The sequence below is a fragment of the Fundulus heteroclitus genome, unplaced genomic scaffold, assembly GCF_011125445.2.
Source record: "Fundulus heteroclitus isolate FHET01 unplaced genomic scaffold, MU-UCD_Fhet_4.1 scaffold_66, whole genome shotgun sequence".
Classification (NCBI taxonomy): Eukaryota; Metazoa; Chordata; class Actinopteri; order Cyprinodontiformes; family Fundulidae; genus Fundulus; species Fundulus heteroclitus.
Window position 1 is genome coordinate 114,419 of NW_023397099.1, and position 23,244 is coordinate 137,662.

Consider the following 23,244-nt stretch of genomic DNA (forward strand, 5'->3'; position numbering starts at 1 on the left):
AATAATATAATATAATCATATATCATATCTATGGTATGGCATGCTTAAGAAAATTAAAAGACAAGAAAGCATCTGGATGTTGCTCCAGTCTGTAGCACTGAAGCACCTTAGCTGTTTTAGCTGCTCCAAGATGGATTCTTCAGCGTTAAACAGAACATTAGCTGTGCGGCAGAACAATAGAAGGCTTTGGAATAACCTTCATAATGTGTCCAGTGGGCAAATGTGCCTGGTTATTTCAGCTGTGTGAGAATTGTTTGTGACAAATGCACAAACTAAAATGAAATTACTACAGTAAATGCAAATGATGAAAGTGTTAATGTAGTATATGCTGTTTTACTTATAGAATGCCTTTAGAGAGTTGTACAGAGCGGTAGAGAAAGACAAATGGACAGATTGCACATGATTGTTCAACTGTTAACAAAACTCAACAGAACCCATCTGGACAGGCAGCCAGACGGGACGGAGAAAAGAACCGTGGTCTACTTGTTATTCGCCTTCCAGTCCACTAGGTGGCGACCATGCTTTATTCAACGCGGTTGCCCAAAACAACAAAAAGGACTTCCGGGGTGTGCGGCAGCTCGTTGCACGTGAGCTGGACGTTTTTGCAGTGATGTCAACAAACCCAGATGGCCCAAACCATGTCCAGGAGGACGGCTTCGGAGCCTTCGTGGCGCTGCACGGCGGGGCCCTGGGGTCCTCTGGGGTCCCCCAGATCTACTGGAGGAGCCTCTATACCAAGATCACTGACGAGGTGCGCACTGAGCATGCTCACACGGAGCTCACTGAGCAGCAACGTGGTGTCTAACCCAGGTTCTGCTGTGAGATGAAAGTGTTGCATTAAAATGGACCTGCAGCCTTTGGCCAGTTGTGTCCGGGTCTGTCGTCTGGAAGCATTCCCGGGTTTGAACTGGACCTGGTTGAACATGTTCGACTTGGAGAAACACTTATTTTCATTCAACTGCACATTCACAATGTACATTTAAGAGGAATTTCGTTGCGAGGCTCAGGGTATAAACAGAAGACCAACGAGAAACATGATGAATATGTACTAGTATTAACAATGTTGCAGCAAAGCAGATACGACAGAAAAGTTATGTCAGTGCAATAGAGTTCACAGTGTCCATGTAAAGTGACTAGTTTTGTATGTTTTTTTAGTTTTTTTTTTTTTTTTTTTAACAGTCCGATGACATGTAAGATGAAGCGGATGTAAAATCTGGTTGTTTTGCATTCAAAGCTGCTGAACCTCCTGTCAGAGGGCAGCAGGGTGAAGGGTCCATGATGGTGGTCGGGTGGGTGTTTTGTGGTCAGGCAGTGTCATGGATGGAGGAAAGTGCTGTCCCGGTGATTCTCTCATTTCCAGTCTGAGGCGTTGCAGGCCCCAAACCAGACAGCGATGCAGCTGGTCTGTACACTCTCTTTGGTTTCTCTGCAGTAAGTGTTGAGGATGGGAGGAGGGAGGTCTGCTCTTCTCACCCAGCAGAACGTGCAGATGCTGCTGTGCTCTCTTCATCAGAAGACCAGGTCAAAATGTCTGTGATCTGCACCCCCAGGTATTAGATGCCGCAGACTCGCCCCGCTGCGATGTCGTTTACGAGGAGGGGTGTGTGACTGCCGATTTTTCCTGAGGTCAACTACGATCTCTCTTGTTTTGTTGACATTCAGATGTCAGGATCAGATTGTTTGTGTCGCCTCAGTCCAGCAGGTGTTTCGCCTTTTCCTTGTTGTCCCTGGTGAGGCCCACCATGTCACCATGCACGTACTTAATGATGTGGTTCGTACTGAAAAGGCACAGCAGACCATGTGGTCCTTCACCAGCCCCTCAAAGCATTGCATCGTGATCAGAGTGAGTGCGATGGGGTGGGAATTGTTCAGTGATTAAATTGTAGATTTTTGGGGACTGCCAACAGGATGGGATGACCGCATGGGCCAGCAAGGTGTTAAATATGGCCATGAGGATGTGAGCCAGCTCGTTAGTACAGTCTTTGAGCACCCATCCTGGTGTGTAGTTTGAATCCCGCTGCTTTCCGTGCGTTGAATTTTCTCGACGTACATCAGCCGTCTCAAGTCTGAGTGCCTGTTCATCTGGGTGAGGTGTGGATTTCCTCACAGGACCTTCAAACCGACCAAAATAATTATTACCTGCGTTGCGGAAGTGTAAAGGAGCCGCCTTGTTGAAGATATCAGGGATTTTTCACCAACGTCTGAATCAATCCCTTGGGTGTCTTTCTATCTAAATGAGAATCTCTTGTGCGCTATGTACAAGAAGATATGTCCACTTCATTCACTGTGTTCTCTTGCTCTCCACGCAGGTTTACGATGCCGGGGAGGTTTTTGGAATAATGCAGGTCCAGCGGGAGGAGGAGGACGAGGACGAAGAAGACGGCGAGAGGAAAAAAGACAATCCTGGAGTTGTGGTCGGGTGTAAAGTGGTCGTTACCCGGGGAAGCGGGCTGCAAGTCTCAGATCCAACCAGGTGAAGACTGTAACCGCTCACATCGTCTTAGGATGGGTAAAATGTGTTCTCACTGAGCAAAAATGCAAACTCAGCGGCACTTTCTTCGAGACACATGTTGAACAGGTTATTAACGCCAATAGCCAGTGACATGGCAGCGTCTTGGCGCATTTAAGCACCTAGACGTGGTGTAAAGAACCTGCTGAAGTTCAAACTGAGCTCCAGAGCGGGGAAGAAAGGGACTTTAGAAGACCTTGAACGCAGCATGATGGGCTGGTCTGACACTGCTGATCTATCTTCTTTTATGGGAGAATGGGCAGACCAGTGATAAGAAGGGCTTGTTACAAAAGAAGTTGTAAAGGAGACCGTCTGGTAACACATGGAACGTTAAAGCAGATCAGAGCTTAAAGGAATCAATAAGACAATAACAGGCTGGAAGAACGTTACCAGGTATGATGAGTCTTAAATGCGACAACATTCAGATGGTCAGGCCAGAATTAGTCAGTAATAACATACACTGCAAAAATGGTTCTAGAAATAAGTAAAATGTTCTTAAAGTTAATGTATTTATCCTTGATTTGTGCAGGTAAATAAGATTGTCTGCCAATGGAATGAGTATTTTGATCCCTAAAATAAGATAATTAGACATCCTGCACTTGAAATAAGATGATGGAGATGAATTGTTCCTATTTTAAGTGCAAAAATCTTATTCTATTGGCAAATCATCTTATTTATCTGCTCAAATCAAGGACAAATACACTAATTTTAAGAACATTTAACTTATTTTAGTTCCGTTTTTGCAGTGTAAAAGGATGACATTCTACCTGAGCATTGGACCGTGTCTGTCCATTTCTGACCAAAGTGGACCCGTCTTCTGATGGCTACCACAAGCTTCAGTGGCCACCAAAATCTCTGGATCTCATTCAAGCAGAGCACCGTTGGGTTGTCATGAAACGGGAGGTTGACATCACGGATGTGCAGCCGACAGATCAGCAGCCGCAGCGTGACGCTGCCATGTTAACATGGAGCCAGATGTCTGTAGAAGAAAATACTGGAATCAATGCCACCAAGGATGAAGCTGGTCTGAATGGAAATGGGTCAGACCGGCTCCTAGCAAGGTGTCCCTAATAAACTGGCCAGTCAGTTTATATGAGCAGGAAAGAGTAGCAGAGACATCTTCAGAATCTCCATCTGCTAAATAGCGTTTGCAGAGGGCGACGGGTTCATTTAAATTGTTTGCTGGGAATGTCTGTGTGCAGGCTCCGTGTGTTCTGTGACTTTATTGGTGGAAATTCCAAATCTGGTGTTTTATCTAGAATCAAAACTACTTCCGCTCAGAGCGGTCCTGTGATGCCCGACCTGTACATTCATCCATGATGCACTCTGTTTCTCTAGCAGGTGGCTCACAAAGATCGTCAAGATAGCAGCTTCTTGTTCAAAACAGGCTCTTGAAATGATGTCAGTAAAAAGGAGCGTCTACTACAAGGTTTCTCTTCTGTGACCTGGCAGTATTTATCTGGTTGATCATGCCTGGACGTACCGTGTGGAGCACGCCAGGCAGCAGCTGGAGCAGATTCCTGGACTGGTGTCCAGGATGGCCTCCCTCATGGGGCTGGACTTCCATGGTGAGGTCCCGACGCCGGACGTAGTGGAGCTGATACTGGAGCGCATGTGGAAATACAACCAGACCTACCAGCTGTCCCAGGGGGTAAGTCTGAGGACGCTGTCCTTTCAAACTGTACTCATGGTTATGTCTTATTTGTGTTTTTTCCTTGTATGCCACAGAAATAACATGTCACCTGTTCATTGACGAATTATTGCCCGTTGCTCTCCTTCAGTAGGACTTTTCGTTCCATGGGCCCAAATTCTCTAGTCAAAGGAACACGGGGGGGACAAAAAATGAACCCCAATCTTTTTAAACCAAAACAATCATATTCATTTTTTACCTGCTCTACAAAATATGCTAATTTTAAATAAATATATTAGTTTTTTGTAGAAAACGAATGTGTAAAGTATTGTAGATTTAATTGGAATTTAAAAAAGGGGTTTGCTCATTTGTTGTATTCATCCAGTTCGGAAATTATTTTGATTAATTTGACTATTTAACAATAATAAACTGAACATTTAGTCTAGCAACATAAGAACTGTATTTGGGTCAGTTTGAAAAACACTTTGAAAACACTAGCTGTAATTAGCTAATTTTAATAATACAATTCAAAGCAGATTTTAATGCACCAAAGTGTAAATTTGAGTATATACATATCATTGGATAGATGTTACTATGAAATTAAAGAGAGTGTCAAATGTGTGTTTATTAAAAGATGAATACTTTGTGTTATACTTAACATTTTCAATTGTAGAATTTTAACTTTTCCATAATAATTCTGCCCTAATTAAAAACTAAAATCTTCGATCTGCATCAGCCACCTGTGCTGGTGGACCAAATCGTTATTGAAATACAGTTTGGGAGGGGGGGTGCACCCAAAATCAGCGCAAGGGCCACAAATGGCCCCTGAGCCGCACTTTGGACATGCCTGGTCTAGGAGGTGTAGAAAGTCACGGCGCTGAAGGAACACCTACCACAGCATGATGCTGTTACCAGATGGCTTCACTTTGTCTTTGTCTCAATCTACATTTCTGTTCTTTCATGAAGTGTAAACATGTAGCTCCCTCTCAGTGATCCCATGTTTCACCCCCTTTCTCTGTTGGGTTTTGCGCAGTCAGCAGAGGAGAAGGTTCCGGTCTGGTACGTCATGGATGAGTTTGGCTCCCAGGTGCAGCACTCAGACCATCCCAGCTGCTGCATGGCCCCCTTCTTCTACATCCAGGGTCAGCTGGCCTACACCCTGCTCTGGCCTCTGCAAGATCTGCAACAAGGAGGTAAGAGCAGACGCCGATCCAAACACAAACCCCAGTCAGACTTTTGTTGACAGTCAGACCGAGCAGTCATCACCACGGCAACGTGCTGCTCTCCTTGTCAGCGCTGCTGTTTCGGTGCAGCGGGGTGTCAAAGTGCTTCTGTCTCTGGTAAATGTTAGGTCACATTTTAGAGCTCTCCTATTGGACATCTCTAAGTCCAATTTTCATCATGCTTATGTATACTCACTGTTTTGTTTAACCCTTAAAGTCGCTTCTCCCCCTAACCTCTGGAGGATCACCGATCACACGAGAAAGGTTTAAACATCATGGCCGTCGGTTATCAGAGCTGCGTCCAGCAGAGATAATTTGGTTTGGGCCTGACTGCAGGATCCCACAGCAGCTCCCCGATTCTATAGGCAGGGTCATATGGTGTAAAAATTAATCTCTGAAGTTTCAGCTGATGTTTATTGTTGGATATATTTGATGCAGAGTGATTGATTCCCATGAAACTGACTTAGTCTTCAAACACCCTCTGTTATAGCTTGATTCCAAAAGCCAGAACTGCAGGTAAGCAGGTCCGCTCCACGCTAGGGGTCTGGACACCAGGAGCTTTCAGCAGGAGATCGGGGAGGAAAGCGTTTAAACGCGGGTATCGATGGTGCACTGCAGAGCAGAAATGTTTCTGTTGGATCAGCCGGAGGAATTTGCTGCATACACCAAAGAAGGTGTGTCACATGATTTGGGCCTGTGCAGTTCTGCAGCATGATGAACCCACATGGGTCTGAGAGCTGTCAGACAGAGACAGGACTAAGCAGACCTTCTAACCTGTGACGGTTTAGAACTTATGTTTGGAAAGTGCGCCGTTAACAAACAGATGCATGTGAGCGGGATCTAGATGAACTCACTCCTCAGGCCAAGTAAAAAGGTAAAAATGTTCCCTAACAGCAGACCTTGGGTTATAAAATCTGTAAAAAGCCATTTACAGGCTAAAACAAGTGCTGGTTCAAACGCCGATTTGCACAAAGTCACTAGGGAGCTGAAAATAAAAATTTTGACGGGAAAACGGGATTTCAAAACAAAACTGGAAAATAATAAAAAAATAATAATAATAAATAGATAATAATAATTATACATTTTATTTAGAAGCGTCTTTCAAAGCACTCACTTTGCAAATGAAGATAAAACTACAACAATAAAACAAATAAATTAGCAATAAACATTAAAATCACAGAGAATAAACAGTCTTGGAGAGGTGTGTTTTGAGTTTGAATTCAAACAGATGTGGAGTGTCAATATTACGGATGTCTTACGGGAGAGAAATCCAGAGTTTGGGACGCTCTACTCCCAAAGGTACTGAGGCGGAAAAAGGGAACAGGGAGATCTGAGGGAGCGGGAGGCTGAGATGACATGAAGGAGATCAGATAAGGAAGGAGGGGCGAGGTTGTGGATGACATTCAATGTAAAGAGAAGAACTTTGAATTGAATTCTGAATTTTACTGGAAGCCAATGAAGTTGCTGTAAAACGGGTGATGTGATGAAATGAAGGTATACCTGTAATAATTTGAGCAGCTGAGTTCTGAACCAGTTGGAGTTCTGGACGCTTATGGAGAGTTTTGTGCAGAAGGGAGTTGCAATGATCAATACGGGAAGTGGAAGACTGTGAACAAGTATAGAGGCAAAGTGAGGGGAAAGGATGCAAGCGTTTAATATTGCGCAGATGGAAATATGCAGACCGAGTTATATTATTTATTTGAGACATGAAGGACAGAGAACCATCAAGAATAACACCCAGACTCTTGACCTGAGGTGGGAAGGGAACTGTGGAGCTGTAGATAGAAAGAGAACAAACTGTGTATTTTGGATAATATTGATTTAGTTCCTACAAGGAGGAGCTCGGTTTTATCACTATTTAATTTTAGGAAATTGGTTGTAAACCCAGATTTTATTTCAGGCAAACACATCGTGAGGGAGTAAGGTGGAAGGACAGAGTTAGGCTTGCTAGATAGATAGAGCTGGGTGTCATCTGCGTAGCCATGAAAGTGAATGTTAAACGGCTGCCAGGGAACCTGGCTCTGCCTGGTTCAGCATGAAGGCCATAACTGGTTTTAGAAGGTTTGGTCTCATTGAACCTGCTAATGCCCTTAGCTGCTTTTATTCCCAGTTGGATGTTGATGATTTTAACAAAGAGGTGCAGGAAATGAGTCGTAAACTCAGACAGTTGTCACAATAATACTGAATTATTGTGAAAGCTTTCTCCTTCACACGCCATTATCAGATTTTTACCAGGTCTTTGCAGACTCAAAAAAGATCCGCGCCCGGAGTACGCCCTAGCAACAATAAACCAAGTAAGTTAATTCAATATAATAGTTACCTTTATTTTGGCCTTATGTTAGAAACGGGCAGTGTAGTCCAACTACTCTGTCCTCCCGACAGAAACGGATAGCTCTCTCTTTCAGGAGAGAGCTGTTTACGTAAGGGGAGGAGTGATATTACACACTTGGGAAGAATATTTAGTGTGCCTTATAGTCCCAAAAATATGGTACAAGTTGAAGGTTTAGATGAAGCTAAATTTTTAGATAATTCAGAAAGCTCTACTGTGTCTATATAATCCAAATACTGATCGGGTTCTAAAGATTCCTCCAATTCTGCCTCACTTACTGAAGACGAGGTAATCATAGGCCCGTTTACACTACACTTTTTTAACCGAGCCGAGACCAGTCCAAGCTCTGTAAGCCAAGATAACTCTTGTGTGTAAATGGTCAGCAGGCTGAACTGAACCGCGCTAAACATAACCGGACGGCGCTAACTGCAGACCAGTTCCTGAGCAGGTCTCGGACTGTTTGTTTTATCCCGGTTATCTGATAATGAAGAGCGCATGAGCAGACCGCGTCATGCCCTTACAGTCAGCTGACTGTCCGTGGTTTTTCCGCCGTGTCTGGCTGCACGTCCCGATTCACACTCCATTCAGACAAATTTCAGACATTCATAATAATACTAGCTTCCTTACCGTGCCACACGATTTCCAGAGATGATTCTGCTTAGCAGTGTGATGAACCTCAGCATCTGTCGTTGTTTCCTGCGTCTGTAAATCCTTATTAGACGTTTGTTTGTCTTATCCACGTCCCAAAAGCCGACTCTGTCTAACCATAACACCCTGAATGTTACGGGCGCCGCCATTTTGATTTGCTCGGTCCCGCCTTCAATCCCAGAGAGCAGCAGTACCGTAGATCGTCACTAGGAGGCGAGGAGCAACCAAGGAACCGGGATAGTGTGGTGTGTAAACGGTCGTCTTGGCTTGGTTAACTGATCCAAGGTCGGACTGGTCTCGGCTCAGATCGGTTTAACAAGGGTAGTGTAAATGGGGCTCATGTTTGGGAAGATGCCAATGATTTTATTTCTGAAGAATCCCATAAAGTCATTACTTCTAAGCGCTAAGGGAACGGATGGATCATCAGAGCTATGACTCTGGGTAAGTTTGGCAACTGTATTATTTTTGTAATCTTCTATTAATGATGAAAAATATGATGCTCTAACTCTGCAAAAGCTTTTTTATACAACAGTAGACCTTTTTTCCAGATTAGGTAGGATTCCTCTAGATGTGTAGAGTGCTATTTTCTCTCCAATTTTCTAACATTGTGCTTCAAACAACGCAGTTCTAAATTAAACCAGGGAGCCATCTTCCTGTGAATAATCACTTTCTTTTTCAATGGGGCTACATTGTCTAATGCAAAACTCGACGAGGAAGTAACACCATCAAGAAAGCATTGATTGGTGAATGGGAAGAAACAACATAATTGTCATCTGCTGGGCATTTCTGTGATACTGAGGAAATTAAAAGTGGGACAGACTCTTTAAAGTTTGATACAGATTATCTGATAAAGATCTACTATAATGAACCTTCTTTTGGGGGTGGAGAAGTCAGTTAAATTGAACTCCAAGGTTATTACAAAATGCTCAGATTGGACAGGGTTGTGAAGAGATACTGTTAAGTCTTTACAATTAATGCCAGAAGTCAGCATATACACATATACGGTATGTACATATGATACGTGTTCTTTGTTTGGATGGAAAGAAAGCAGACTCATCTCACCATAAACAAATCTTCCTATGGGTAAAAATGACGTTGATTGAATTGATTTAAGGTGTAATGACACATCTGCAAAGGGTTTATTTGTTTAAAAAACTGTTGGAGATGTGGTTGTCTAACATAGTCAGGTAGATTTTGATTTGACACTGTCACTTTAAAATCTGAGAGAAATTGGTTTTTTCTAATTGTTTGGAGCTAATAAAAATCCTGCCGTTTACTTTTTGCACAGATGAAGTAACTCGTGATTATGCGTACGGGGAAACCAACCCACTGCAACGGCGATGCCGATTGTTACCCTGGATACACGATGATCTGGACGGAGTGAGCAGTGTCATCACAGAGCCTGCGGACTCGTACTATGAGGTGAGGAGAATATCTGTGTAGAAAAACAACCTGTTACAGCAAAGGTTCAGGACAAATAAGATCAGGTTCTTACCAGGTCACATGATCTTAAGGTCCTTAAGCGCCACCGGTTAGCAGAGCTTAGAAAACATTTACTGCTTCAAAAGGGTTTATTTAAAGATGAGCAGGAAGTGGGATTATCATTGTGTGAATAGAAGTTTTTCATTGTGCTGGTCTGGGGCGTATAGGTGTGTGTTAAAACAATGCCAAGGCAAAAACACATCAGCAATGATCAAAGACAAGCAGGTGTTGCTGGCCATCAATCAGAAAATAGCTACTAGAGCATCATCAGAGAGACGGCAAAATAACCCAGAGCTTCATGTCAGATTCTACAGAGAAAACCGCTGAACGGGGATGTGCTGTATGGACGTGGTGCCTGGAGGAGGCCTGTGGGTGATGGCAAAGCACGAGTTTTTAGATGTAGGGCAAAGTTTTTGCTGGTGGGCAAAGGTCAGAGACAGTTTTCGTCAGTTTGGGGCCAGATTCTATACTTTATCACAAAAAAAGTATACTAAGACACTGTTTTAATGAGTCAAAAAACAGTTTAACATAATTGGTCAAGAAAATGTTCTTTTCTTTCAAAAAGACAAAAATACAGACAGTGTTATTTCAGTTAAATAAAAATTTAAATACTTTAAAAATAGAGCCTTGCCAGATCTTTGAAAACAAATGGGAGGGGGTTGAAAAACCTTACGAGGACCATGAAAGGAAAGAAGGTGCAGCTCTAAGTGGATGTAGGTGTTGTTCTGTCAGTCAACTGCGGTACTCGCTCTTGACCGCGTTCATTGTTGAGAAGGCAGGTTCTCAGCTGTTGGTTGAGCCAAACATTGAGAGTTGGTGTCAGTTACCATCCCTGTCCACAAGGGGATGACGTCACACTGGTTCTCTTGAGTGGAAGTCAGCATAAGCGTCCTGACCTCTGTCAGGAGCATTTGCAGTAGTGATGCTGCGGGGCGGGGCAGGTGACGCTCTCAAGACATTTATGCGGTTCATCATTCCTGTCATAGTTTGAGAGTACATTTTTCTGAGACTTGCATGAAGGACAGACTGGTGAATCATGCAGTGGTAAGAGCTCAGGTGAGGGTAGCAGACTTTCAGGCACTGAGCTAATCTTATTTCTTCCTCCTTCATAGCTGGCGCTCCATCAGTAGCATCTGACACCACTTTTTTCACATCAATCCCTTTTACTATTTCCAGTGTTTTGTTCGTTTGTCTACTCTACTCATCAGAATACCCCACAAGCACCAGCAACTGAGCATTATGGGGGATTTCAGTGGACTTATCCAAGGCAAGGGAATCTGCATTTTTTATTCCATCACTAAGCAGTTTAACCAGGTATTTGAGTACGCCTTGTTGCTGTGGAATCTGAGAGAAGGATTTACGTAATTTTATCTGTCATTGTCTCTTTTTCTTTGCCTTCAAACATGGCGTCCATCCCTTCAGTCGGATATTCTTTTATTCCCTCAGCATCAGAGAATGGCTTCTTGTGTTTTGCGTGAACAGAGAAAACGATGTCCGGTGTAAAATGACTACAAGGAATTCTAGAAGCTTGGCCACTTTGTCAAAAAGCAATTATGGGCAGGAACAAATAACACAACAGTCTAATAACTTGGGATTAATAGTGTCAGTAAATGAAACAATAAATGAAAGTGGACATTAAACATTAGCTAAGAATGAATAACATTGGGAAATCAGTTCTGTGAATGTACCTCAGTTACACCAGCCTTTTGTTTTTAAACTAACCTCTTACCATCAGGGTTACTTTAGTGAGGCTGGCCTGTGAGGAATCTGGCCTAGTCTAGAGTGGTCCTGGCTTCATGGGACCAATATGGTCACAGAACCACTTGTTTCCTATACAAGGGAGAGCAAGATTACATCTTGGTTTGATGTAATATTTAATGTTGTGACTGAATTTTGGGTTTTCATTAGCCTGAAAACAGAATCATCTAAACAAATAGAAATAAACACTTAAACTACACAATTTCTCTCTATGAGCAATCCATCAATGTTGAGGTTCACTTTTTGAACTGAATGCTCATTTTTGCAATGGAGCTGAAAATCACACAGCCAATCGTTGACAAAACAATATTCCCGGGTTTATGAAGTCCTCTGGGTTAATATTTGCAGGCCATTGCCAGAGAGAACAAGGAGCAGCTTCCTGTGGAGGTCCAGCCTGCCACTGTTCCCAAAGACAAGATCCTCAAGTAAGTGAGACCTTTGCAACACACCACTGTTTGTTAGGGTAAAAAAGGTCTGCTTTGGTACCAAGGCTTCAGCAGGAGATCCTTCAGGTTCATCTGCTTTTGATTTCAGAGTCTTCACTGAAATGTCCCAAGTAAGAAACAACCTGACACATCCTCGTTTCCTTCTGACTGAGGACGAGGAGGAGGCTGATATCATTTGGAGTTACGGTCACATCAAGGACTACAGGTTAGCGTCATGTACCACACATCCTGATCAAAACTATAGAATCATCGCTCACGCAGGATCAGAATAAAATCATATCAGGTCCTTAATCAACCAGAGACTGAATGTAAAATCAGATTTACACTTACACCTCAGTAACTTGGGTTATGCATTCCTATGAGGCTCATTTATCAGATTAGAAGTATCATTTGAAAATAACCTTTAATCACATATTAAACATACTTTTTACTAAGCCCACACCTCTGTATTAAAAAAGTTGTTTTTATTTATATTCTAATTATAAATGTCGTTTTTCACTAGTTAAAATCTAAAACTCCTCAGAGGGCTTGAAAACATCTATAAACATATATATTTTATATAATGTGTTTCACTAAATGATGAAGTTACTGAAAAAACTCTTCAATAAAATTCTAAGTGATTGAATCCCCCAAACTTTGTTTTTAACATCTCTTCTCAGAAAATAATGTCTTGTTGGATATGCCTCACAGATAAGTTGGGTTTTGGTTTAAAGAGAATGACTCTGTCTCTGGTAGGAAACTGAGTGAAGAGCGACCCCATGTCATGCTTAACCAGTTCCCCTGTGAGAACATTGTGACTGTGAAGGATTGTCTGGCTGCAGTGGCCCGCAGGATTAAAGGTGGCCCGACGCCTGATTGGCTCCCAGAGACCTTCAACCTTCAGATGGAGCTCCCGCAGTTCATCAAACATTATCAGCTGAGACAACACAGGTTGGATGTGGTTTTCAGTCATCACTATCAAGTTTTTCTTCTATAAGTCTAAAATCAGTGTTGCTTCTTCAGTCTGATCAGTCAACAATCATCACAGCATGGTGCTTTTCCGTTCTGTTGTCCTGTTCTTATTACATGCTCCGGTGGATAGGTTTAAATGATTCTCTTTGTTTAATGAATGAATGTTCTTCAGGGGAGAAGACAACCACTGGATCTGTAAGCCATGGAACTTGGCCCGTGGACTGGACACACACATCACCAACAATCTGGACTACATAATCAGACAGAGCGAGAGCTCTCCAAAGGTACCAGCTCCCACTCGCAGCAACTCATTAGTCTCTGAAGTCCACATGGAGAGAAGGAACTGCTGAGACTCATAGGGCCCGTTCATGTACCACGGCCCGTCTCATTCATCGGTTCGATGATTTGGCCACAAGAGAGGAGACAGTGAATCAAAGACAAGAACAGTTAAACATGTATTTATTACAATTTGGAATTCCAAAGTGGGAGACAACTTACAAGTTTTTATCACCGACGCGGATATCCTAATCTTATCCCCAAAAAGCTCTCCGTGAGTTGTAAAAATGTGTCTCAGCGCTTACACTCGAAACAAGCCCTTTTACCCAGAGGTGGCGCCAGAGGGGGCCGGACTAACCCCCCTTCGTGCAGCCTCTCAGCCTGGCTCAAACATGTGCTTCCTGACACTTGACCGTTAAATGTAATCTATTACCCTAGCTCGGTTCCTGGGAGTTAACTGAAATAACATTGAGACCCTGAAAAAGGTTTTTCTTAAACCACTATCTCTTGCACAAGGCTCTCATAAATTCCCCGTTCTGTGTCGTGGCTGGTACGCATACTGAAGTCTGAATCCACCTATTGTCCTCAGCACACATTCTCATCTTAGGTTACTGGGTTAGAGGTTGAGATCTGTATAACTTTAAAATACACTATTATCATATAAGTGATTTATATATTTTTCATAACAGAACCCAAAACATGCAAGATGAAAACCCGGCTGTCTGAGTTTAATAAATCAGATGTGACTTTGACATCTTGGAAGTATAATTTGGTATAATTTGACCTAAACAGATGCATTGCTGCGGCACTGAGAAGGAGGGGTTTTAATGACAGCTTTGTAGCTGTGGATTCTAGTATTTCTGTGCTGCTTGTCTTGGATCTTACCTCTGCGTTTGACACCATTGACTATAAAATCCTCTTTTCTTGGCTGGAGCAGTGGATGAGTATCACAGGGTCAGAACTTCAATGGTTTAGGGCGAACCTCACCAATTGAAGCTTTTGTTTCAGCATCAAGGGTTGTGTTTCCACGGCAATGACTCCTCATTAGGGTGTACTACAAGGCTCCATTGTTGTGCAGTTATACACTGTTTAAAGCTATTTAATGTTAATAAATAACACTCTGTTTTTTAAGTATTGTCTGGTGATAATCAGCTCTTAAGCTGATTTCAGGACAATGGTTGAAAGGGATGAATTCGAGCACTAGCGATCTTTTAACAGCAAACTCTAACACAGATAGAATAAAGGAGTGATAACTTCTCTTCAAGTTCAAGAATTTAATAACAGAAATAAAATGAACATCCAGAGAACATCACTATGTAATGCTGTTTATCTGAATCAATACTATTTCAATCAATAAATCCTCTCTACTAGGCTGGTGAAACTTAACTAAACTACTAAGCAAAATGAGGATAACAAGAAGCTAAGCTAAGGAACTATATACATGCAAAAGGACACAAAAGACAAAACAAAAGTGGTTGATCATCATCAGAATAATTCAGTGGATCCTGTTCACTGCAGATCTGATGTAAAGAACATGGAATAGAGTTAAATTTGCTTAACTAATTTAGAACAACATTTGGCATGTGTTTCAATCCATTCACAATGCGAATCCTGAGTTAAACAAAACATTATTTGAGAAAATAACATTTTAAAAAATGATTTGCCCAGGAAAATAAATTACTTTTGGGACGGACAATTTTATTAATGCGATTCTACCTCCGGGAGCTGGGGGTCGCTGCAGCGATTGGTCGCTTAAATCGGTTACTCCTACAGTTAACCAAATGCCTTTAAATTGACATTTGACATTAATATTCCATATTAATGCGGGAATAAGGCTCATAGCACTATCGAACGACGGCAGAGCGAATTGAACAAGCGTTATGCTTTAAAACAATCTGCTTTATGAATGTCCGGAAATCTGAAGTTACCAGAAGCTAATAGCATTTTGGCTAGCAGACTTTCGGTGCTAACAAATAAAAGCTTTGGCTTTTATTTTAGTCATAATGAGTGGGCCAGATAACGTAAACATTAATGTCCCATCAATGTATGAAACCATTGTTGAGATTTGTGACTATACCAGAACATTTGTCACAACCATAAAAACACACTCGACAATGACAGGGTACCGAATGCTAGCAATGAGCTATCTCCGTTAGCTCTTTCATTGTTTAAACCCCATGCGAACGCCTTACACAAACATTTTCTAATGACCATGTAACTTTTCCCTTTGGGTCTCTCTGTCCAACCTGTCAGTGTCTCGTGTAAGTTCGGTCCACTTTGGTCATCCAAGGAAGGATCACTGAAAAGGGGAGCAGTTGTTCCTTGCATACAGCTCTGCAGCCTAGCAGCAGCCACATGTGGACAGGGGGGGGGGGGGTGGCCTCAACTGATGTTCCATGCAGTCTCTATTTCAGCAGATTTTCCTCAGCATGCGAAAGTGGGCCCTTTGTTGGCTTTCCAGCTCCGTCTGGAGTCCGCTTTCCTGTAAAGACTAAGAAGAAATAAACAAGCTGTTTTTGCATTCTGTACTTCACTGCTGGTTTGCACAGAAGTCAGAGTGCAACTTAGCTTCGATCTGTGTGATGAATCTCCAGATTCATGTACTCTGGTCAGGAGGACCAGAATTCCCCTCTTTCGCTCTTATCACTCTATCGAAGCAGGCAGATGAATTTCGCAGCACTCTCCGTGCAGCTTGGGCTATTCGGGCCACTTGAGCCTGAAACTCCTTTGTGGCTGTGGGAAAATTCTTTGCTTAAAAATGGATTTTGATTCCTTCCCCATCGTACATTTAGCCATGGTGTGATGGCATAACACCATTCTTGGACCTCTTCTTAGTTTTTTTCTTTATCCTGTTCCCACAAGGTTCTATTTTTGTAATAGGGCATCCATTTTCATTCATTCGCTGATGCTTGTCAAATTTACTTCTGTATGGTGTACACTGGTGCATCCAATATCTAACCTCTCCTCGATTGCCTGATTCACATTAGGAATTGGATAGCTATGTTTTTTTTAGTTTACTGAAAAGAAGACTAAAGTCATGCTGCTTCCATCAAGGAAGCAAGAATCTTTATTGTCATTGTGCAGCCAAGATGAAAGTTTGGTACACATAACACCCAGACAACAAATCAAAAACACACATGGAAAAACAAAGAATTACCATTCCTAGAGGCAACCATGAGAAATGCCAAATCAAACTATGAAAAACGACACATTTATGGTGAACCATTACAACAGAAAAACTTATCAGAAGGGGAAACATATTGCGTAATTCTGAGTAGATAATGCAGCATATTTAGCTAATGAGACGTTCATGTTTAAAAAGAAAGGAAGTAGCAGCCTATTTACAGGATGGTGTAAAAAGTGTGCAATTTACACGAATATCCAAACAAAGACTCCCTGAGAAGTTAAAAGTGTGCAAATAGATCCTAGGATTTGAGAGGCAGTTTAATAATTCTCAGTCGGGTCAAGAACCTGTGGAACCAGTACCATGTTTGTAAGCATGTGAACAGACTTGAAACAGCCAGGTGGTTTCTTTGATTCTTAGCAGGGGACGTTACCCCTCACAGCTTTGGGAAATAAGCTGTTTTTCAGTCTATTAGTTTTTGATTTAGTGTTCCTGAATCGTTTACCTGATGGAAGAGGGTTGGGATCAGTGGCTATAGATCTGACACTCTACCTTAGACCTTTTGTTTCCTGGGGTACACAGTGTCTTGTTTCTCCTAACCACTGATCATTAGGCTGGACTAGCACCTGCATTTATCTTGACACCACGCACTGGTAGGAGAATGGTATTGGAGGTGAGAAGATCTCCAAAGCTCTCTGCTAAAGAACTACAGCAGTATTGCGTATTAGTAGTGATGGGTCGATGAGGCGTCATGAAGTGTTTCGACACGTTGTCAAACTGTATTGATACCGTGTCACTGAATACTGACACCTGCTGGACCTTAAAAATCACTGAAAGCAACCTAGTTAAAAGTTAACTGACACTGATTTGATGACCTAATATACAGAATAATACAGTTTAAGTCATTGTATGTTGCATTGTATTATTTTATATTTTCATTTGAATTTGAAATATCTTTGATTTTTTTTTTTAGATACAGCCAATAAATAATGTGAACCTGTATCATATCGTAATAACCTCTGAGTAAACATGTTGTGAATGAGGATGCTTGTGGACTGGCGTTCTAAACGATTTCTTTATGCTGCTCTTCGTTTGAATACCAACGACAGCTTTTTAATAACGTAGGAGACACAGAAAATCTTTCAGAGGCAACTGTATGTTGTGCTGTCAGAAATGTTACTCAGTTATGGTTTAAAGGTGCTCCAGAATTAAAGCAATAATTTATTCTGTATCAAATTTTGGCACTTCCAGCTCTAATCTTCCATTCTATATAGCCTATGTAGGTAATATAAAGTGAGGTTGGCACAAATTAAACACCTACAAGATATTCAGTGTCAACTCATTTTTAGAGGGATTGGTGAACAATGGCAAAAAGATAAACACATCAGTTATTTCAATAACACACACCATCCAATCATTAATTGCATGTGTTGAATATAGCCAATTAATGCTTTAGTTGAGTAACGTTAAACATAAGGAAACTTTTAACTTAATCTTGGTTAAACTGTACTCCATCATGATTTGACTTGGACTTAGACTTAGACAACTTTATTTGTCATTTTGTATGCACAGAGTGCTTACAGAACGAAATTTCGTTTCGCATACAGCTTGAAAAGTTACAGTAAATAGCAGTGAATTTCAGGGCAGCAGTGATTTCCTAGTAAACAATTGAAATGTAAACAATGTAAACAGTGCAGGAGAAAAACGACAGTGGTAACTGAGAGTTTGGCAGCATTTGTAGTGCTAGATAAGGATGCAATGATGGAATGTGCAAATATACGAATATGGTACAGAGGCCATTTTGTGGCTGTTCAACAGTCTGATGGCATATGTGCAGATGTGTAAATGTGCAATTATGCAAATGTGCAAATATGCAATGTGCAAGTATAAGAATGTGGTACAGAGTCCATTTTTGTGGCTTCAGCAGTTCAACAGTCTGATGGCAACAGGGAAAAAGCTTTTGCTGCCATGTCCTTTTGATGCTTTTAGTAATCAATGCCCCCCCATCCACACACACATACTGCCCCTTTAGTGTTGAACTAGTGAAGTGTGAGAAAACAGCTTTAATTCTCCATTGCATAACTTTCTTATTGCGCATGTATTGACTTTTTCTAAAATTCTCTCTTGCGGTTTTCAGCAGCAACGGCATTGTATCTTATGGTTTAATATTGTCCATATGCCTTCTTTAAAGATTTCTAATTCTACTCGCAGGACATGCACACTTCCAAGCTTATTTCCTGTCGTTGCCATGGTGAATCACGTTATTTGTGTTCCATTGAAAAAATAATGGAAAAAAATAACTTGGTTTATTATAATTTGGTTTACAGTTCAGCTTGGATTTTATTTACTCCGCAGCTTAGCTTTGCTGTGCGCGCTGAATCCAGATGGTGTGCGCGAATGCATACGCGCACAGCTTAGAGGGAACACTGCTTATAAATACAGATGGGCTCGTCAGAGTCGGTTCGAAACAGTTCCTGTATCGGTCACGTGACTTTGACATGGGGATAACCGCATCGACGCGCATCAACACAGGTTTTGCTCTGTGAGCTCGACGCATGCGCCATGTATCGATGTTGTTGGGCCCATCACTTATTAGACATTGTAGGACAAAGCCTTTTTGTATCACACCATCACAACCAGAAACGAGGAAATTGTGAGCTATAGGTGTGTTTGTGGGTGAGTGCATGGAAATCTGTGCTCTCTCATCAGACAATAGGAGGTAGCTTACTTCAGACACTTCTAGTTTCAACTATAAAAGATGTTCATGCCCCCAGAGCTAACAGCCTCATGCCGTGTATGTGTGTGTGTGTGTGTGTGTGTTCCTCAGGTGGCGTGTAAGTACCTTGAGGATCCAGTGCTGTTCAGCAGAGAAGAAGTAGGAATGGTGAAATTCGACATCCGCTACATGCTGATGCTGCGCTCTGTGCAGCCTCTGCGTCTCTATGTCTACGATGTTTTCTGGCTTCGTTTTGCCAACAAGTGAGAGATCCTTTCCAAAATGATGGTGAAACTGGATCCAAGCAGCCTCACTGCCCTCCTGTCTGCAGAATAATCCTTGTTTCTGTTATTTAGGCCGTTCTCCTTGGATCATTTTGATGACTACCAAAAGCACTTCACTGTCATGAACTACACAGAAGGAGTGCAGCTTAAACAAGTATGTGCTTTCTTTTTTAATGACTGTTGATTATTTCCTGCTTTATAAAGATGGGATTGTATTTTATGAGCTGGAAGCCATAATCATTAAAAGGAACAGAAATAAAGGCTCACTCTGTATAACAAATCCATAGGAGTTGCGCTTTTTGAATTGAATTAATAAAATAAACTTCTCAATAATATTCAAATTTATTGACAGGCTCTCTCTCTTCTCTCATTTTCAATCATTGCAGGTGCACTATGATGAGTTCATCCCCTTGTTTGAGAAACAGTATCCTCAATATCCATGGAAAGACGTTGAAGTAAGTCTGAACCCATAGACTGCCTTATTCCTCTTTTTAGTAATAAAACAACACATTTAAATCAAGTTTAAAAAAAAATATGCTGCAGAGATATAGTAAAAGTAGGTAGATGTATACTGATCCATAAAAGAACATTCCCACATACAATCTAGCAAGTAAACCAGCAAATCAGACCAGCAAAATTGTACAATGTACAATTTGAACAAAAGTAAATTAATTTTAAATGACTGTTTTTGAAACCAAATTATAAACACCCAAAGATGTCAGTGTTGCTATAGCAACATGCCTTAGATCCAGAAGGTTTTTCTGTTTTTAATTTTCGTGCATTTTGGTTCAGATCAGAAGTTGGTTAACCTCGTCTGCAAACAAGAGAATCCATCGTTCACCCTCACGCCTCAGCCGTTAAGGAACAAGCCAAAAACAGTTCGGGCCAATCACATTGCACTATTCGGGACGACAAAAGCACACGCTGCCGAACCCACAGATGAACCAAAATAAACATGGCAGTGCAGGAAGACGCACACGCAACTGTTGCTATTACATCTCTTTGGTCAGAATCCATGAGTGTCACTATCCAAATCAGCACACCTTGACCAGCGTAACTTGTTGTGATTTCTCATGGAGCCTGCTGCTTATATATTCATTTGATACTGTGATTGGATAAAATCAACCTTTGGTAGGCGGGCATAAGGTGTCACTTCAGCTGGGAAAGTTCTGCTGAATGTCCCTCCTTTCCCTGAGCGGATTCGATTGGAGCAGACCCAGATTGATGATGTGCAGAACGTAGAGTGCTACACATTATCCATCTGGCTGGCCAGGTTAGAAGGTGACGTGTTGAGGAAAATCCTCAATGTCTAGAGGATTAAAAATTCTGTTTCCATTCAAATTCAGAGACCACAAAGAGTGACAAAGAGAGGTTCAACAATTCTGAATATAGAACTAAAGAACAGAAACCCTGTTCTGGAAAAGACTGAATCATTTACTCGGAGCTGTGTGGTTGGATGAACCACTCCATGGAACCAAAGTCACAACATCCCAGGCAAAGCCTTTAATCAGAAAGTAGGTGTGAGGCTGGATCTGACAGTGCTTGGATTATTCCGAATTGGACTGTAATAGTGACACCTAAATTCTGCACTGCCGTGAGCTAATTTAGTTGTTTAGAATTGCTAATTGCCTTTGTAGTTGCAGTTTTCCTGACATGATGTCAGTGTATTTGAAATGGAAGACGCTGGCTTAAGTTTAGCACCTTCTTCCACTCAACATACTTGGACATAAATGTGACTTCACTGGTCTGCCACCTGTCTCATGGGTAATAGCAAATATTATTGCTGTAGAAGCTCGAAAGCTGTATATTTTGTAAAGCAACAATTTTCAGCATCTTGTTCCCAGAATAATCAAGCCTTACAACCACATCCTACTAACCATTCAGTAAATCCCAATCCTGAGGAATATGAACCACATGTAATATGTTCTCTTACCTTCCTGTTTTTGTTTGCTTATCTCTCAGGCAAGTTTATTCAAAGCTTTCAAGGAACTCTTCCAAGCTGCTTCATCTCGACCAGCTCCGTATGGTATCTGTCCGTATCAGTCGTCCCGGGCCATCTATGCTGTAGACCTCATGCTAAAGTGGAGCCAAGGGCAAAATGGTAATTGTGACTTTTATTGATTGATAACCGGGAAGTGTTGTACGGCTCTGTATTGGTTGACAGTCGTGCCTCCGAAATTGTCAGCAAAGCGGGGAAAAACACTTTAAAGTCCTGCTCCGCTTCCACTACAGCTTAATAATTAAAATATCATCAAGGTATAGATAGTCCCATCTTTTACTGAGACACCTTGATGATGATTAATCTTAAAACTCCTTTAAATGTGTCTGTGTGATGGAAAATTTTAATCTAGCACTGTTCTTGGCTATCTGAAGAAAAGTAACTACAGTCTGTGTGACCCATTGTTTTACCCTATGTCTGCTAACAAACAGGTCTGTGTTAATTCAGTCATTCCCCCTGGGGGGCACCATTAGTCCTTGTGTCTGCTATTGAAAACGATCTTGTGACAGAGTCAGTACAATCCCGCTATGCTAGGCCACCCACTGTGAAACGTCTGTCCTGTAAATAGAGATGTAAGCTCCATTCTGCAGACCCTGTAACTGTTCTCTTTGCTTAAGTTCAATAAACCATTTCAGTGTTCTCATCCATTTGGTAGTTCTTTGCTTTGCAGATAATTATTTTTCCACAACAGTCTGTTGCACAAGCATCTGAGGATATAAGTTGTGGGAAACATTTTTTTAATTGATCCAGCTAACCTCGACTCTTACTATCTGTTTTCTTCTTTGGTGGTGTTTTTATTTTCCTAGTTTTTAACGTACTGATTTTAACAAAGGTACATGTGTTCTTGTTGGGTCAGGTGAGCGGATCATGCAGCCTCAGATCTTGGAGTTGAACTTCAGCCCTGACTGTGCCCGGGCCTGCCTGTACCACCCTGACTTCTACAACCATATGTTCCAGACACTGTTCCTGGATCAGCCGGAGGACTGCCCTGTCACACAGATAGTTTGAGAAAAGTCACCACAGGAGACTCTCTATTGTTGAAGCTTTCAGAAGCACCTGTTCTTTTTTTCAGTCCTAACTGGTTGATCCGTTTCATTGCAACATCCTTTTATCTGATCAGTCATAAGGTATAACGGCGTCATCAGAACGTGTCCACGCTGTTTTGTTTTCACATTGGAAATCTGACTCGGGTAGATGATAATCAACATGCATGTACCAACTGAGTGGAATAAAAGCAGAAAAGTTATTGAAACTACTGTTTTGAAATCAGTTTCAAGACATGGTCTTTTCTCCCTTCATCAGCACTTTCCGTCTGTTCTGTTTTTTTTTAATCAGTCCTCCAGCTCAGATGGCGAAAGCCCATGTCACCAGACATAACTGTTATTGTCAATGCGAGGCCGCTCTCCGGGTGGCAAGGCCATTCCGCCATGTAATATAAATTGAAAATCTGTTGGCAACTAACACATTCAATAAATACGAATGTGAGTCTGCGTGTTCAGAAGAAGAATTTCTTAACCTTCATTTGTTTTCCAGTTCAAAACTGTATTATTTGTAAACCTCCACTTTTTCTGATTACCATGCACCTAATTACCATGTTAGATGGTAATGGTTGGTAAGTAGTTTTAGTTGTAGGCATTGGATAATGTAGAATAAACGGCGAATCACTAATCTGTGGCATTTGATAGGTTAGTTAACTTTATGTCTAGAAATCATCATCAGTTCCATTAAACAAAATAATGTTTGAGATCTATCTGAAGGGTAAGTGCTCTGTCAGGGAAATGTGCATAAGGACACCAACCTAAATACACCGTTCCCACAGTGAGACATGGTGGTGGCAAACTGGCAAGACTTGGAAAAAATAATGTTCAC

The 23,244-nt window shown here is 41.6% G+C and overlaps 1 protein-coding gene across 2 annotated transcripts; it reads left to right on the forward strand.

Moving 5' to 3' along the window:
• The first annotated feature begins 541 nt into the window (after positions 1 to 541).
• On the forward strand, positions 542 to 22,882 carry ttll12 (tubulin tyrosine ligase-like family, member 12). 2 transcript variants are annotated; one of them, XM_036133688.1, is made up of 14 exons: positions 542 to 751; positions 2,310 to 2,473; positions 3,962 to 4,160; positions 5,173 to 5,332; positions 9,628 to 9,761; positions 11,928 to 12,004; positions 12,114 to 12,230; positions 12,761 to 12,955; positions 13,149 to 13,260; positions 19,204 to 19,355; positions 19,449 to 19,530; positions 19,763 to 19,831; positions 21,339 to 21,477; positions 22,232 to 22,882. In XM_036133688.1, the coding sequence occupies exons 1-14, from the start codon at positions 611 to 613 to the stop codon at positions 22,381 to 22,383; spliced, it is 1,893 nt and encodes a 630-aa protein (XP_035989581.1). In that variant the 5' UTR covers positions 542 to 610; the 3' UTR covers positions 22,384 to 22,882. The 2 variants fall into 2 exon arrangements, with proteins under 2 accessions (XP_035989581.1, XP_035989582.1); XM_036133689.1 differs by lacking the exon at positions 542 to 751 and adding an exon at positions 1,700 to 1,843.
• Positions 22,883 to 23,244: the final 362 nt, after the last annotated feature.

Bases quoted from the DNA above. Each gene is read 5' to 3' on its own strand.
- ttll12 (XM_036133688.1), top strand. From the start codon at position 611: ATGTCAACAAACCCAGATGGCCCAAACCATGTCCAGGAGGACGGCTTC. The intron at 2,474-3,961 runs GTGAAGACTGTA...GTGACCTGGCAG, and splicing joins CAAGTCTCAGATCCAACCAG to TATTTATCTGGTTGATCATG. The intron at 13,261-19,203 runs GTACCAGCTCCC...TGTGTTCCTCAG, and splicing joins AGAGCGAGAGCTCTCCAAAG to GTGGCGTGTAAGTACCTTGA.